This window comes from Ambystoma mexicanum, chromosome 10 (genome assembly GCF_040938575.1).
Source record: "Ambystoma mexicanum isolate Mex_15411 chromosome 10, UKY_AmexF1_1, whole genome shotgun sequence".
NCBI classification, from domain to species: Eukaryota; Metazoa; Chordata; class Amphibia; order Caudata; family Ambystomatidae; genus Ambystoma; species Ambystoma mexicanum.
Window position 1 is genome coordinate 641,425,432 of NC_090932.1, and position 17,615 is coordinate 641,443,046.

A 17,615-nucleotide genomic window follows, 5' to 3' on the forward strand; every position below is an offset into this window, starting at 1 on the left:
CCTGCCACCCCTGATTCCTCTCCCCTCACTTCACCACCACCAATGTGAGTACCATGCCCATGTACACACCCTCGGAAAACATTAAAAGCTACTCTGGATGCTCGCTCTGCTGTCAAACACTGCTCTGACATCTGTCTCCTTCTCGAGGACTTTGACCTGGACGTCCTCGCTCTTACCAGGATGTGGTTTAATGCCAGCTCTGTCACTGCTCTTGACACTCTCCTTCCGGAGGGTTACAAAATCCTCTCCAAACCCAGACCCAACAAGCCTGGAAGAGGGGTGGACCTGATCTTCCCTGAGTGGGTCCCTTCTTGCATCATTCCTACCCAATCCTACTCCTCCTTTGAATGCTTTGTCTGTAAGCTTGGGGGCCTCGCCTACTCTCTCTCACCCTTGCCCCCATCTACAGACCCCCCATCTCCCTCTTCCTCTCTCAATGGGCCAACCTTGCCTCATCCCTTTCAAGCTCTTCTTCCAAACTCCTCCTCCTTGTTGACTTCAACATCCACCTCTCAGTTCCAGGTCCTCTGACTCCCTCTCTCACTATTCTTCCTTCTGGCCCGATTCACTCTGCTGGCCACACTCTTGATGCCCTCATCTCTGGTGCTATCCCTATCTCTAATCTAGTCACCCCCCTCCTGGACTAACCACTCTCTCCTTTCCTCCCACCTGGGGCCCCTTGGCCCTCTATCCGAGCCACCAGCTGCACTGCCAGCCTCCTTCGCCGTCATTTGACCAATGAAGCGAGTGTCAGTGGCTGCTTTTGCCTGCACCTTCATTACCCCACCCACCCCCGCTCCTGACTCTCTGCTCTTACTCTGTCCGTGCTAACCCGCACCTTGCCACCTCTAACACGCTTGACATCCTTGCCCCTGCCATGAGGAACTGCCTAAAACCTGCCACAAAGAACAACAGCTGGTACAACTCTGATCTAGCATCTCTGAAATGCAAGTGCAGAGTTACTGAACAGAAGTGGCAGACCTTGGGCTTATCCTCTGACAAACTGGCCTGCCGTCTGCTTCAAAGGCAATATTGCTTCTCTCTCCGGTCCAAGAAGCGGGCCCACATCCAAGCCTGCATCTCTGGAATCACTAATAACACAGCCAAACATTTCAAAATCTGCAAGGAACTCACCAATCCACTTGCAGTCTCCACCTCTCTCCTTCCTTTCAAGGCTCTGTGCACTGCCTTGGCCTCCCACTTCACATCCAAATTTCAGGACATCCTATCCTCACTCTTCTTCACCCCATATCCTCTCCCACGCCTGCTTTCCTGCCTCCCTTCGCCCCCCTCCTCCCACCACCTCACTCTCCTCCCTCCTACACATAGCACCGGATGAGGTCTCTAAAGTGGTCCGCTCTATGAAGGCCTCCTCTAAACAGGCACCCCCCTGCTCCTCCAGAACCATTAAGGACAACATCGCTTCTCTTGCTTACTTCTGCAACCATTCCTTCGCCACTGGCTCTATCCCTCAAGCACTCCCTTGTGCACCCTCTCTTTAAAAAGCTGTGTGCTGACCCCTCCTACCTGGCTAACTATCGTCCTTTCTCTACTACCCCCTTCCTGGGTAAACTCTTGGAGAAGTTGTTCCTCCCCACACTGATATTGTTGGTTTCCTTCATGACCATTAATCTGGATTCCGGGCATCCAGAGGCACGGAAACTACTCTCCTGAACACCCGTGAAACCATGCTTGCAAATCTCGACTACAACTCTCCTGCAGTTCTCAATCTTCTCGATCTCTCCTCTGCCTTTGACACAGTCAACCATTGCATCCTCATTAAGCAACTCTGTGATACCCTCAGCATCACTGACCGTGCACTGGATTGGCTGACCTCTTTTCTCACTAACCGCGCTTCCCAGCTGCAAATGGGCCCTTTCTCCTCCACCACCACCCTCTCTACCTGTGGCGTCCCAAGGCTATATCCTATCACCATGGCTTGTCCATATCTCTCGCCCCTCTTGCTCACCTGATCCCCTCCTTCTCTCATCATTTCCAGTGCTACGCTGATGACATGCAGCTTTCCTTCAAACTTTCCTCTACTTCCCCCTCTGTCTCCCCTCCAGTCTCTGAATGTCTGTCTACCATTCAGGCATGATGTGGAGGAATGATCTCTGTCTCAATGCCAGTTAGACAGAGATCCTCCTAATCAGGACACCTGTGCCTTCTTTTCCTCCCAACCTCTGGCCACCCTCTTTGGGCTCCCTACCCCCACCATCTTGTGAGGCCAAAAACCTTGGGGTCATCTTCGACTCCACTCTCTCCTTCACCCCTCACATCATGGACCTTACCAAGTAGTCCCATTCCAGCTCCACCTCCTCAGAGGCATTCTTCCTTTTCTCATCTTCCCCCAGAAGATCAATGTCTCCAGAGCACTGGTTCTCTCTAGGCTGGACCACTGTAAACAGCCTCTTTCTCAATCTCTCTCTTTCCTCCCTTAAACCCCTCCAGCTCATCCAGAATAGGACTGTAAGTCTTATCCTTGGCCTCAAGTCCAGGGACTATCTCTCCAACCCTAAAATATCTCCACTGGCTCCCAGTGGTTGCAAGGATCAAACTCAAAACCCTCTGCATCATCCACAAGGCCGGCTGGTGCCTGGGACCACGCTATCTCCAACTTTCCCTCCCTAAACCCTCCCCTTCTAGAGCTCTACACTGTGGGGGCAGGTCTCGCTCTTCGGCTAGCACCTCCCTTTGGAGCAGCTTCCCTGCCCCTCTCAGATTTGAGCCGGACCTCCTAAAGTTCTGGAAACTGCTCAAAACTCTGCTGTTCTCTAGCTCTTTCGCTTCCCTACTAATCACGGCACTGCTGCTGCGACCGATGGCCTGATCCTCATGAATCTCACAGGATCCCAGGTCCTTCCTCCCAGTCAATACAGCACCCCTTCAACCCCACCCAACTGCACTGCCCTGCGGGGCCCTGCTTGGTGGCTCCACATACCACCCACAAGAGTCGCTTGTATTAGCACTTAGCCTGAGGTTCTCCTCCTTGGCTCCCATTAGCACTCCCCTCCCAGGCCTCCTCCAGCACTTGTCCACTCCTCTGATCCTCCTTCCATCCCCATCCCCGGCACTTCTCCTCAATGCACTTGCACGGCCGAATGCCACAAGACCTAGTAGGACCAGGACTGTATATTATTTTTTTCCCCATTGTTATTATTTCCCCTGTCCCCTTGCCATTTAGCCTTGTGACGCTTTGAAACAATTTTGTTGTATAAAGCGCCTTACAAATGCTCAATAAAATCAAATAAAATAAGGGTATCGGCCACCTTTCCCATTAACCTCTGTAAAGAGGCCTAAGGCTTACCAAGGGTAGGGACTGGAGGAATATCCAGATCAATGGATCTGTCTAGGGCACTGGCCTCTTGGGAGTTTGAGGCCAGTTTATGGATGTACTCACCCTTCACATTGACTATCTCTGGGAAGTCCCTTTTCTCCCTGGAGACCAGAGGTTCAATCCCAAAGGGAGCCTGGACCCCTTCACCATCGTGGGCATCGCACATCTTCGACATGTAGGGTTGAAATGTAATAAGAGCAGACTCCTGAGGTTCTTCAGTGCCTATGGCGCTGATGTCGAAGTCGGGGCAGGTGCTGAGATCTTGATGCCCTGAAGGTGGAGTCATGCAGAAGGAAACTTCCACTTGTTGACCAGGTCCAAGCCCGCAGGCGTGCTGCAGCAGACCACAGTGGGCACCCTGCTAGTCGCAGAAGATGCAGTGGGTCCAGTCAGCGCCAAGGCCCTAGTCGTTGGAGCCTTGGCAAAGATGTCAAGCATCTTATGGCAAAACTGTGCCTATTCCTGCAGGCTGGAGGATTGGGTGGGAAAAGGCACCTTATCCTCTGAGAGCGGGACCTCTTGCAGTGCTTCTTTTCCTTCTCCTTTTCCTGACATGGAGAACTCTCCTCAGAAGGGACTGCTCCAAGCCGCGCAACCTTAAGCAAGACAGTGTGACATCACTCTTCACCTTGCGGGGTACATTGACCAGCCCAGCAGAACTCTCCTACCTCACCAAACTACATCTCAGCAGTAACCAGCAGAATGCTATGCTGGCTCTGTTGAGCACTATCGCCTTGCCTTAAAAACTGCATTTTACAGTCTCCAAAATGATGGCTGCGCTGTGTTACCAGCCACACATGGGGCAAGATGAAACACAGAACACCCAGTGAATTGCTGCCAGTATTTTCTTCAATTGCACCAAAGAAAAGAATTGAAAGGCAGCACTGCTATGCTGCCACCTCAAAACTGTTTCACTGAGAAAGAAAATATTCTGCCTTTTAAAATGACTGCGCCCTGATACTCTTTTTTATCTGTTCAACAGTACACAGTTCTGGTCCAGTGAGACACAGCTAGGTCCCTCCATATTCAGATTGTTCTCCAGTAAAAAGGGGGCATGTCTGATTGAATGACAGGCTTTGTCAGGAAAGATCTGTGAAATAACAAAGAAACTTCACTTCAAGCCATACGCAAACGCTTTCCTTTTTGCAACAAAATGAAACACATATAAACCCTTCATAAGAAGCTTTCTCACTCTTTGCTCATGTCAGTTTCATTGGACCCTTGCTTTGAACAGATTCCTGTGTAGTAGACATTGACTATGGCCATGGAAATGCTGAAAATAAACCTACCAGGAAAAACTGCATTTGAAAGTGACAGCAAAGGAAAAATGAACCACTTATAAATTGCTTTTTACAAACAAGAAAATATCTGTTTAAAAGTGAAATGTTGAATGAAGGCCCTGTCCTTGCACAGAAATGTGATGGGGGTTTGTTTTAAAACATATATAGGATGTTTAATACCAAACAGTCCTGCTTTCTGGTTCAGGAAAGAAAATAAATAAAGTTACTGTGAAACCAGCAGGACAGGTTTTTAGGCCTTGGCTTCAAAGGACTGACTACAGGATCTACCTTCCCCCAAGTGTACAGCATCTGGGGCATATGAGAAGGCAGGGGTGAAGCATTTCACACCCTCATCCGACTCTTTGGCAGTGCTCGAGTCGGGTACAATGGATATGTGGGACTTTTTAAGCAGCACCTCCCGTCAACTTAAACTAGGGAGCTTTAAAGAGAATTCCATGGCACACAGGGCTGGTGCCTGACAGTTGGCTGTGGGTTGAAAAAAAAATTTGGAAGAAAATGCTGGCCATTTGGGGCAAATAACTGTTCTGAATTAATAAACTGTAGGACTTATTTCTGCAACCGGGAAATGCAGGAATGCAAAAGTTTAACAGTTTAAGTGTAATTTTGTGGCATTATAACAAGATATTGTGGCTTTCCCTAGCATCTATGGGACGCAAACGGTAGAAAAATGTAAGGCATGTTAAAAGTGTACATGGTATAACTTTGAAATTTAATGCAAACATGCTCTGTGATAATAGGTACACATATGTAAAATTGTAGAATTTTAAGTGAAATATTTCCCACCAGAAATTGCGAAAGATTATTAGGAGGGCAAAATGACAAAGTACAGACTTGGGAGTCGGAAGGCCATGCTCTGTATGAAATGTGTCATTTGCCCACAGGATTTTCAAAAGTGCCACAACTGTAAAAATGTGTAATTTATGTCATAACTGATTTTTGGCAAAATGACTGTGGGATGGATCTGTTCCTCATAAAAACACCCGCCATAAAACTGGGTCCCCTCCTTCAGTCCAACCTGCTTCTAGGGAGGAGGCGACATACATAGGCTGACCTATCCAGTTGTTAGAGGCATGTCTAGCCAAAGCCAGCCCCATAGTATAATCCTGTGATGTCATCTGCCTTATATAAGGTAGAGTCTCACATAGACAAAAAAACTCTTCTGAATTTTCCAGCTATGCGCATCCAGATATTCCATCTTCACTCTGCAAGATTCCAGATTCCACTACCAGGCCAGGGCATAGCTGACCCTATCCAGGCAGGACCATTTATCCAGAAAAACCCCACTAAAAATCCCAAGAGACTTGGAGAAAGGGGAAAGGTGGCGGAATCCTCAGTGGGATTAATCAGTGCTGCCTGCTTGCCCTGCTATCCGCTCTATCCATCTGAGGTGCTGCTGTGCCGTGACCAGAACTTTGCCCAGCTGTTTTCTTCTGGGAGAGCTTGCCGCTGTGACCAGATATTGCCTTGCTGTCCAGAAACCCGGTCCGCTGTCCAAAAGACCCCATTCAAGTGCTTGTTGTGAGTATTCCTCTTCCCCAAAACCACAAACTGAATCCTTTGCTCTGTACCTTGTATTAGGTTCCACCCCATAGAAATCCCATAACTGCCTTAGCAGAAATCCTTAAAACTGTCAGAATCCCCTGTGCATCCTGTCCTTGATCTCCAAGTGTTAGCGCCATTCTTCCACTCATTTCTGTCTTGTGTAAGTCCTTAGTACTATTTTGATTAAACTAATTCCCACATAAAGAGCCACACGGCGCGAAGGGGTTACACTTGCAAAGTAACCTGTGTCGCGGGCGGCGTCTCGCTTTTCTAGCCACTAAAATATAGTTTCTGTAAAACTTGTCCTTTCCTTTTTAAACTGATTTTTCCCTGTCCACTGCCTTTATTTTTAAAACCGAATTTCCTTTCCCATTGAGAATCTCATCCTGTCATTGATTTAGAGACACACTTTCACTTGCATATTATCCCTGTGATGTGCATCTGTCATTCAGCATAAAAACCGCATTCCTATTCGGTCTATTTTCGTTTTTGACATTTAAACCTGTGTAAATTAGCAAATGCAATTTCTATGCGTGTGATTTGGCTGCACTGTGTTGTCACTTCAAAGTTGATTTTTGAACTGTATGCCAGTTGTTGGTACCTTGCCTTGTAGTTGATAGTGTTCTTACATCTCTGATACTTATATAACTCATATTTACCTCATTCATTAATTCTGAGTGCTATTTGATGCAATTGCAAAGGTTTTAAAATCGATTTTGGCTCCCATTTTGTGGGGGAAGGTCAGAATTTAACTATGTTTGCTGCCTAGTATACCTGACTCCTTCCTGGTCCTTTCTATCCATTCAAAATTAGATTAATAGGGATTTTAGAGAGCACTGCCGGGGGAAATCATAACTCGGGTGCCATCTACCCGAACAATAAAATTGCTCCCATTCATTTGTGCTTTGAATGTGTTATAGTAGAAGGTCAAACTAAGTGAATTTCATCAATTTACCTTGTAATTATCACCCCATTGGTGATTGCTGTCCAATATTAAATGTGTGTGATTTTCTTTGAATTTAAATTAAATAAATATTGTATTACCACCCACCGGCCTGGTTCATGGTCCATTGTGACCCAGGGTATTTGTAAAAGGGGTGTGAGACGGGTTGGGTGCCAGCTCAATCCGAATTCTAGGAAATTAAGTAAAAGTATTTTATTTGTTCGGTGCATCCTAGGCTAGTGGCAAGAGTCGTGGTCTGGTGTGTGACGCCCGATTAGAATCCTTAACCTTGTATACAAAATTAACATTTTTGCTGCCCTTTCCTGGAGTGCCTTGAAGTGCATGGACTGACGATCCACAATCCTAGGTGTCACGCTCATCACCTAAGCAGTAGAAGGAAATTATTTTAGGATGAGGAATCTGTGGGAGGGAGGAATCCATTAGAAATGCTTTTTTTGTTTTTTCATGAACAGTTTGGATGGTGGCAACTGAGAGTAACCTTGGCTGCACAAGCTCTCAAAAGATCAGCTAAAAAGTATTAGTCTCCTATTACTGAAGCACAGGTGAAATGTGCAATTGACAAAATGTAGATAGGCAAGTCACCAGGCACAAATGGGTTCATTGCTCAATTTCATAAAACGTTTAAAGAGAGATTTTCCTTCCTAAACTGGTAGCCTTGTTAAATGTGATGTTGAAGGGCAATACTATGCTAGAGACCTTCTTGGAAGCTACAATCTAAGTGATTACCAAGAAGGTAAAGACTTCACAAGTGGCTCATCACGCATATCCATATTGTTGCTGAAGGTGGATAGGTTTCTACTAAGGTGGTGGCCACCGTTTAGACACTCATTGACCATCCCACTTTGATGTACAGCGAGCACGGGGATGCAGGGGCAAATAACATCGGAAAATGCATTAATCTTATCCATGGACATGCAAACAGCCAGCTGACCCAGGCCTGTTGTCAAGTGAGCTGAGAAAGCATTTGGGCAGATTACCTTGAGATTGTAAAGTGATGCTGGGAAAGCATTTGTCTGGATTACCTTGAGATTTGTATTCCATGTCATTGAATCTTTTGGGGTTGATCCGCATTGGATGAGGTTGGTGGACAGTCTTTGCTCTTTCCCTGCAGGCAGACAAGGTCAATGAAGTGGTCTCCTGATCGATAAATCTTCAAAGAGGCGTAAGACAGTAATGCCCCATTTCCTCCTTGCTTTCTGCTTCGATGAAGCAATCAGACAAGTACTAAAATTAGAGGCATTTTAGTTCAAGGGAAAAAAGTACAACTTTGGCCTTTATGCAGGTGATGTTTTAGTTTACCTGGCACAACCTACATATTCTCTTAGAGCCTTTCTACACCTGCTTAAAACATAAGACTTCTACTCAGGACATACAATTAAATGTGATGGATCATGTGTGGCCCGAATCACAGGAGATGGAGTTAATGGAGTAACTCCCATTCAAGAGCTGCTTGGATAAGTTAAAATATTTAGGGTTTTTTCTAAGCGATGATTTAGTTAAATTGTACGAAAACAATTTCCCTCCTGGTTGGCAAGAGATTAGCGGGGATGTGGCTAAGGCAGTTGGGGCGTAGGTTGTCTTGGATGGGGCGTTTGGCACCTCTAAAAAATTTATCAATTACCTAGACTTCTCTTATGTTCATGTTGTTACCAATTGCTGTGCTAAAGCAATTTCTGGTGGAATTTAAACTCAGTTTCAAAGATTGCTCTGGGATGGTAAGAAAGGAGACTCCCTTTCAAACGCTTGATAACACCCACTACTCTCTTATGGGTAGACTAGGATCCAAGTGTATGGAGTCTGACACCCAGATAATTAAAGGAGTCAATCTACTGCAAGACAGCCCATTTACAGATACATTCAACTTAAGATGACTGGTCCTCATAGGGCCACATTCTTTAGCTTTATTCTTGGTGTTGTTTATTCCCACCCCTTTTAAGACATCATTTCAATTTATTTAGGCACTTTTGCAGGCCACTTATAGTTTATCACTTGCTACCCAACTGCCCTACACACTGTCAGAGGGGTGATAGTTCCTCTAAGTGATTCTTATTTTCACTTGGCTGCATTGATCACAAACATAGGTATTTGCAAAAAGACCATTTTTAATTCATACTCAAATCGTTAAAACGACCATCTATGAAACCGATACAACGATTGTCTGGCTAAAAAACAGGACACAGACATATAAATTAATCAGCGTTTTGTCAGAGTACTTCAAGATTTTGGTCAAGGCATCCACTTTGTACATTTTACAGAGATGTATTTAAAACACCTAGTTTGGGTAGGTAGATCTTTTATAATATCTATTCCGACAATTGTGATGTTAGTATCAGAGTAATTTGAAAAAAGCATGACATCCTTTCTTTTATCATGGCACGTCTCACCGCTCTGACAGTGTGTAGGGAAGTCACCGCTCTGACAGTGTGTAGGGAAGTTGGGTAGCAAGTAGTGTTCTTTGCTTCTTTATATGGTCGATTCCTCATACACCCTCCCCCCCTAAAAAAAGAAGAAATATTTGTTGTGCTCAACTTGTTTACCACTTATAGTTTATGAAATCAGTACAGCATCGTCTTTGAAGAGAAGAATGACAATCTTCTCATTTCTCAACAGCCTGAAGACCGCCTCCTCTTCAGCTCCCCTCCAAAGTTCGTAACTTTTGAAAGTTCTGTACTTTTACTAGGAGCTACCTCTTGATTTTATAATGTTTGCTATTGACAAACTTTAAAAATATTCTGTACTATTTTATAGTACTGACATGTCATACCCTATAGGAACTGTGGATTACTTGCTTGAAATTTTGTCTGGAACTCTTTAGGAGGTACCTTACTATTTTAATGATTTATTTCTAAAAATTATTACTTGCCGGTAAATGTATATATTTCTTGTATGCACAAGTGTATATGTTCAGAAGTATACTTTGAGGCAATTTCATTAGTTTGTACTAATATATCTGTAAACTGTCCTTCAACCTCACCCTAAACTGCACCAGAGTGGGAAGCCTTCACTGCTCTGCTGAGCTGAAACTGAGAATCAGGAATAATAAACCCTGCCTTCCATTAACCAGTTGATCTTCCTAAACTCTCAGCAGAGGACATTTAGGAAACAGTAACACAATAAAACACTTTTAAGAGGACACATAGGCGCAGTATAAATATTCAATAACATCACATACTGTATTCTTGAGCATACAAATTAAAATGCACAAGCATAACACTCAGTTAGAAAGGATTACAACCTCCTGCGACAAAGTAAATCTAACTGTGGACTACTCTGCCAACAAAAATCGAAACGACTCAATTTGGGGTTCAGGAATGTGTGTCATTTAATAATACTCTTAATTTCATGACAACAATAAATTACACAAATTAAAAGCAGTTTTACAGTCACAGTTCTTGAAGATTGGAGGACTTGCATGTGCTGCACGAAATGATGGTGCTAACTGCATGCAATCTAAATAATTCAAACATTTCAACAACATGTGCCGCTCACTGGCATTGTGCTCCAACTAAGTGCAACATTCTGCTCTAGGAAACAGAGCTGCACATGTTGCAAGGAATTTACATTCTTATCAATAGATAAAAGGACAAAGGATGATGTTACACAATGTTGGTAAAATGTGAAAACAAAAAATAACATTTAACTCCTTGCCACGACCGCTGTTTCCTCAGACTGTAACTGTTTTCCAAGATATTCCCTAAAAAAATATAAAAGAAGGGGAGTCAGTTTTGTCAACCGTAACAAAATAATACATCTTACAAGTTTGCAAAACACTGCCTGGATTTATTGTTCTTACGAACAAGGTTTTAAAGCTGTAACTACTTTTTGACAAGTTTGTGCAGAGTTCAACAAATGACTACTTAAACAGAAGCACTGTGAGCGAACAATAACTATAAATCCAGGTTTTGGGTTTCAGAATGAGATATTCAGTGACTACCAAGAATGTATGCCCATGCTCAAAGTTCTAGATTTGTGAAGTTTGATCCTGAATTTAAGATACAAACGATGAGTAGTGTATAACATTAGTCTACCCTCTATTGTGTAAACAATCTTGCTTCTCCTAACAACCAAATTCACATTTTCTACCGAGCTATCATGGAAACATTGCACCCTATTTCTCTTGAGGGCAGTCCCTGAACCTCATTTTTCCTCCCCAGAACTGCACGTATTCCCTTCCCCTTTCTCTGAGGCTCTAGGTGTTCATGCTTCTGCAGTTTCTGATAGTGGACAGCAGGACTATACAGTCTCACAAAAAACCCATCCCCTGGGTCAAATGAATTCTAGACATAGCCCTGTAATGTTGGTCACCTTGACACCTAGCATGGCACACTGACTATTTGCAAACAAATAACAGACAAACACAGTACTAAAGAACAATAAAAGGCTTGATATCCAAACACAACTAGTTGTATCATACACATGCCAATATGCATCCAACTACACATATAGTATGCTTTTCTGCGCACCTGAAAGAGTAACATGTATGAATGACATGGTTATATGTGATTTTACTAACGGAAATTGGTACATTTCACCATGACCAAAATACCAAAAAACATAGTTTTTAAAAAAAATGTACATGGGGCGGGGTGCCACCCCAACCTGACTCATTTTAACCCCTTGCCACACTACCCGTTATTTAAGGGTTTCCATTTTTTTTTCGATATTATGGTCTTTGGTGAAATGTACCACTCTGAAATATTTTCGGTAAATTGACTGGGTACCGTGTGACACCATCCCTGTTTTGAGTTTGCCCAGTTTGAGAGGGACTGTGACCCAAGAGAGACCACCTGCTACACAATGTCAACCCCAGAGGTGGTGTATGGTGGACCAACCTCACCTCCATAGCCGACCTCAAACACACCCATTTACAGCCCCTTTACTAGAGGAAGAATCAGACCCTTTAAAATAACAAGTACAGCATTCTACAGAGTAATCAGGAGGGATGGAGGGAGGGCACAAGCAAAGATTATTATAGCGGCCCACAAACCATTTTTAGTAGAAAGCACATTGATGGCATTAAGAAGCAGATAGGAAAAGCCCAGAAAAGCGCACCCTGGAGACTGAAAAAGATCAGTGTGGACTGAAATGCCAGAAAAAAGGTGACTACTCGAAGCGTAAAATATATTCAACAAACAATACAAAGAGAACATTGCTACCAGAATGAGTGTTGGTGAGACAAGCTTGAGAAGAGAGTGGCTCATTTTACAGTAAGGAAACCATATATCTGCTACTTTGTGCTAGAGGCCGGGAGGATAGCCAGGGGCAGCGCATTTGTCTTGGAAGCAAGACAACTTAGAGCAGTACAGGTTCGAATTCTGCCTGCACTTAAGAGAATGCCTCCAGTATTAGGCACGTAATAAAAGATGAATTACTTCGCCAACCTGTGGGTTACAGTATCTCCTGCAATTAGAACATTATTTGAAAACCACAATAACACCCTTTTTGATTACAGAACAACTACTACAATAAATGGTGGTTGTTCTTACTCAATTCTAGAATGGGTGGAGAGCCAGTCAGGGCAGATTCAAACAGAGAGGATATGAGTGCTCGCTTTATAGGACAATATAACTAGGGTAATGCAACACATATACAGATCTGTAAATAACATGGGGGCAGACAAAATTGAGTATGGAGTGCCCAATTTTACATTAGTGATGGTCGAAGAGTGCTGCGGCGTCTAGAGATAGTGAGGTCCACTCCTAAAGAATTCTGCTGTGTATGACAAGGGTGAATAGTGAATAAAACATACACCAGTGAAAGGAATGTCGCTTCTGAGCCCATATGTACAAGGCAAAGTACTCCTCAGAAACAGTGAAGCCACCCTCAACTAGGTGGTGCATTAGCGGGAGGGAGACTCTTAACCTAAGCCTTACAGAGTGGAATAACCAGCAGAATCTTGTTATCAGGAATCCAAAGAATGGCCAGGAAATGACTACAGCACAAACAAAATGCCTGGTGCAACTACTTAAGATAACATGGCTGATAAATCCAGTGAAGCGGGAAGCTCAGAACCTTCTCCAGCAGCAAGGTATGCCCTTCTGCAATCAAAGGCTAAAGACATATCAATGAAGCCAGACATCAAAGACATACGATCGAATCTAGCAGGCATCGTAGGTCACATGGGTGAAGTAGAACAAAGGGTGTTGGATATAGAAGATGAGCTAAAATTGTAGGAATATGGCCTCCAGATTGAACCAAGTCTTTGCTACAAATGAAAGATCGAATGCATGACTTTCAATCGATGAAGCGCTGGAATAATGATGGGATACTTGAAGCCATGGAGAGAACAGAGGTTAGCATTATGAAAAAGATGATCTTATAACTTTTAGATGTGGCTCTACATTTATAGATTCCAGAATTTATGATGGACGGAGGAATCAATTTCTTCTAAGACCAGCTTTTGGAAAGCTTTTGCAATAGATTATAGACTGCTTTCTGTAACATGCACCAAATCACAAAATACTACTGTTAGCCACAGAGAAGGAGCAATTTATGTGGGCAGGCCGTGAACTATGGTTTTGTCAAGATGTAGCTCAATGTGCGAAACATGCACTGCAGGAAAAAGTAGTTTGATAAGCTTGGGTTTTTGCCCCAGTCTCACTGAAGTTCCATATGGGAGAGAAATCCTTTGCTATATCATGTCCAAAAGAATAAATGGCTATTTCAGACCGGCACTGGTGAAGGGCCCGTGTTGCACCTAAAAAGAAGTAGTTATAGTAGATATCTTGGGGTATGATTTTATGGGAGTAGACTTGGCAGACCAGTACATATGTTGCAGGTGGTGTTTTTGTTTTTCGCATGACTGGCGAAGGACCCACTGCATGATATCTTGGGACTCTGTCACGGTTGGAAGGGATGTAGCATTATCTTCAAGTCTCACGACTAACCCAATCTTCAAGGCACTTAGCTAGACCATTAATGGAATAAATAGTCCATTCAGACCTTAAAAAGACTGGTGTAATTTCGAAAATAGCAAGGTAGTAATGATGCAAGAGACACTTGTCCACTAGGGAGCATGATAAATTGGACTCAAGATGAAGAGTAGAGTTGGCCCCTTGGCAATCAAAATAAAAACAAAAACACCACCTGCATCATATATATTGGTCGGGCAAGTCTACCATGTGTTTTATAGCACAGCCCTTGACCAGCAAAACGGTGTAGCCATTCTGTTTGAGAATCACATTCCCTTCATATTGAATGCGGTTATTGGAGTCAATGAAGGGAAATGGGTAGTGGTTTCAGGAGATCTGGGCTCTCAGACCATTACATTTGCTTTCATTTATAGTCCTAATCTGCCAGAGAGTGTTTTCCTTCAGAAATTGAGCAAAGTTTTCTTTCCCTTTTCTTGCCACCTGGTTATGGGAGGATGCCAGAATGAAATATTGGATGTTACAAACGACAGATATTCTCTGTACTGCTGCAGAGCTAACCCAGGGAGAATGGATTTATGCACAATGATGGAGACCGTGTGCTTAGCTGAGACATGGAGGTTAATGAATCTGTTAGACAGAGACTTCACCTTGTTCCAAGTAGACATAAAACGTTTTCCAGACTATATTGATTGCATCTCAATGTGCAACACAAACACTACATTTTAAAATCCTAGCAAGAGGCCTTTTCGATAATTCCCTGCACTGGCATTTTATGTCAGAGAACCAGTCCTAAAACCATCCTAAGTGTAGACATTCAACATATCTATGTTTAAATGTAAACTGAATTGATCAGTTAATAATTGCTTAACAAAATGATTGTATTTGTTTTATATTATTGTATCAATTATAATGGGGAGGTCTCCCCAGTAGTAGAGTAGAAAGTGTCAAAGTCAGTAATTTGGAGGATTACAATGCAGAAATGATCTCATTGAAAGAAAAAAAAATGGAAATGATTGACAGCATTCGAAAACATGGTTTAATCTTTTGAAGAGGCATAGGATATAGATCAGTCTTCAAAAACCTACAGTAAATCTAATACCGAATATAAACTTAAGATTTACATAGAACAAGCCCTAATTGCACATAAGAAAGCAGGCTGCCTATTGTATAGCCATGCTCATATGTTGGGTTGTTACTGGCTTCCCAGACTAAAATTAAAAGACAAGCTTCAAGGCACATCTCAGCAGTCCACATGCTTAGCGGAGGGCTTCCTACATTTCAGAAATTGAACGACATTGAGTTCAGCTGATTTTATAGAAAGTTGTACACATCAGATCAGGAAAGGCAGAGTTCAAATTTGTCATACTTTCAAGACTTAGCTATGCTACTGAAAGTGCAGAACAGCTAATTTGCCGAATAACAAATAGAAGTGAGAGGAACAATAGCGAATCCGGATAAATAATATAAAGTTGCAGGCCCACACCAGTCCTCATCGGAATACCATATGCAAGTTATGGATGAACTGGCTCCCCATTTTACAAAAGTATATACATATTTTGACATCATGGTGTCTCCCAGACACCATAGCTGTGTATTTGACGGAATTAGAACCAGGGAAAGGACCCTTAGTATTTTGAGCACTACCACTCTTGGTCTGTTCTCAACACAGACCTTAAAATCCTAGCTGAGCAAGTACAAAGCAAGACCAAATCAGATTTTAAAATGTATTTAGTTTTTTTATAAAGCGCCTAATACCATACCCGAGTTCGGTTTCTAAGTGCGGATCTGGGATTCGAACCTCTGTTGCTCTGCATGGTCTAGCTTCCAAAAGCAACACGTTGCCCCTGTGCTATCCTCCAACAGTAAAATTACAGTCTTCTGACAACCTCAGATGGATAATGCACTTAAATCAACATTCAGCAGAAATGGCCTCTCCAGTGTTTGTTTACAGCAATGCTGAAATGACATTCACTCTGGTCGAATTGTGTCTTCTTAAACATCATTTTCCTCAATTTGGCTTCCCACTGTGTTTATTTCCTGGATTAACACACTATACAACTGTGGCTTAACATGCCAAATTCTTTGTTAGGATCCCTCTGAAATAGGCCTACATGTCCCAATTCTAAAGCTACCCACGGGCAACCAAAGTTTCACAATTGTGGGATCGCAAATTGTGTGTCCCGAAAAACCTAAGTCATGACCTAGGATGAGTCAGAGATATTGTAGCAGTTTACTACCCAGCAGTGGCTTGTCCTTTTCTTGATCCCGCACTACAATTTCCAAGATAATATGGTGCTTTTTAAAATAAATAGCTGAACCTCTCAACTAAACTATCACATAGTTCACCAATTTGGTATAACAAGTTTACGATTGTGGGAGGGGGATACCGCTGCATGGAAACAATGGATGGCAAAGATGCTTTACATTTTGGACAATGTTTTGAAAATAGTATGTTTCCTTCGAACCATCCCAGTATAATTTCCATATTAACAAGAACGATTTTGGGAGATATTGTCAACTGTGCAAATTTATAATGTTCAAAGTGTTGGAAATCAGCAACCCCTCTGAGAATGAGGCAATTCTGGCTAGATAAATCTATGCGACTTTGGGGAAACAGTATTTCCTAAGCATATGCCATTCTTCCACCTTCAACAATTAACCTTAAGGACCATCTGAACATGATTTGGGGATTGAGTTGTCCCTGAATTTATAGCAGGATTGTCTAACAGAACGGCACAAGGGTTCCAGAAATACCAATTTAAAGCCGAGGTACTATAATAATTTGCACAGAACATATTGGTATCCTATGAAACTCAATACACACTTCACGAATTGCTGGAGGGGGTGTTGAGACGGGGTATATCTGCAAGACTCACTGTTCTGAGACACTGGAAACTGACTAGTAATTCTTTGCTTAAAGAATGGTCAGAGTTCGTATCAGTTACAGCTGCCAATAAAGATATGCTTTTGTGGGAAGTGGCTATGAACAATATGCAGAATGAGATCTTGTCAAGATTCTTAGTACTATAACTTATCGTAATATTTAAGATATATTGGGAATTTGGATTGAAAAAAACTTGGCTAATTTCTAAGCATGGAGTTGACTACTTATGACTACTTCTCATTACTCTAAAATTGCAAAGTGGGATTAGGTGGAACGTTAATTAGCACTATTGTCAACATTTTGTTTTTGCGGTTATATGTAAAAAGTGCAATAAAAATATTCTGAAAAAAAGATGGTGCTGTGCAATCTGCAGACAAACAACTTGTAGCTCTGTTACATATGACAGTGAAATATTGGGTTGTGAATCTGCGCTCCCTTATATGTCACAACAAGCCTGTTCTTTTTTTTAATTAATTGGCCACTTGTACAACTGATGTTCTCTTTGTGTTGCTGTATATGAACAGGTCTTGCAAAGCGCACATGCGTTCATATGTTTATGTGTTAATGCACACATAATTCTCCTTCAAATTGTTACTATTTGCACATTTGTCATGGTACTCAACAATGTTTCTGCACATAAAATATTTGACACACACACACACACACACACACACACACACATACACACCCCTCCACCCTCCTCCTCTTAAACACT

At 42.8% G+C, this 17,615-nt stretch overlaps 1 protein-coding gene across 1 annotated transcript in view; it reads right to left on the reverse strand.

The window, feature by feature from the left end:
* Window positions 1-10,441: 10,441 nt before the first annotated feature.
* The window catches only part of ATP6V1H (ATPase H+ transporting V1 subunit H), a 478,140-nt gene continuing 470,966 nt past the window's right edge, over window positions 10,442-17,615 (reverse strand). The window contains exon 14 of the mRNA XM_069618225.1: window positions 10,442-10,838. Coding sequence (XP_069474326.1) covers window positions 10,781-10,838 — 58 coding nt within the window. The 3' untranslated portion in view covers window positions 10,442-10,780. The remainder of the gene's footprint in view (window positions 10,839-17,615) is intronic.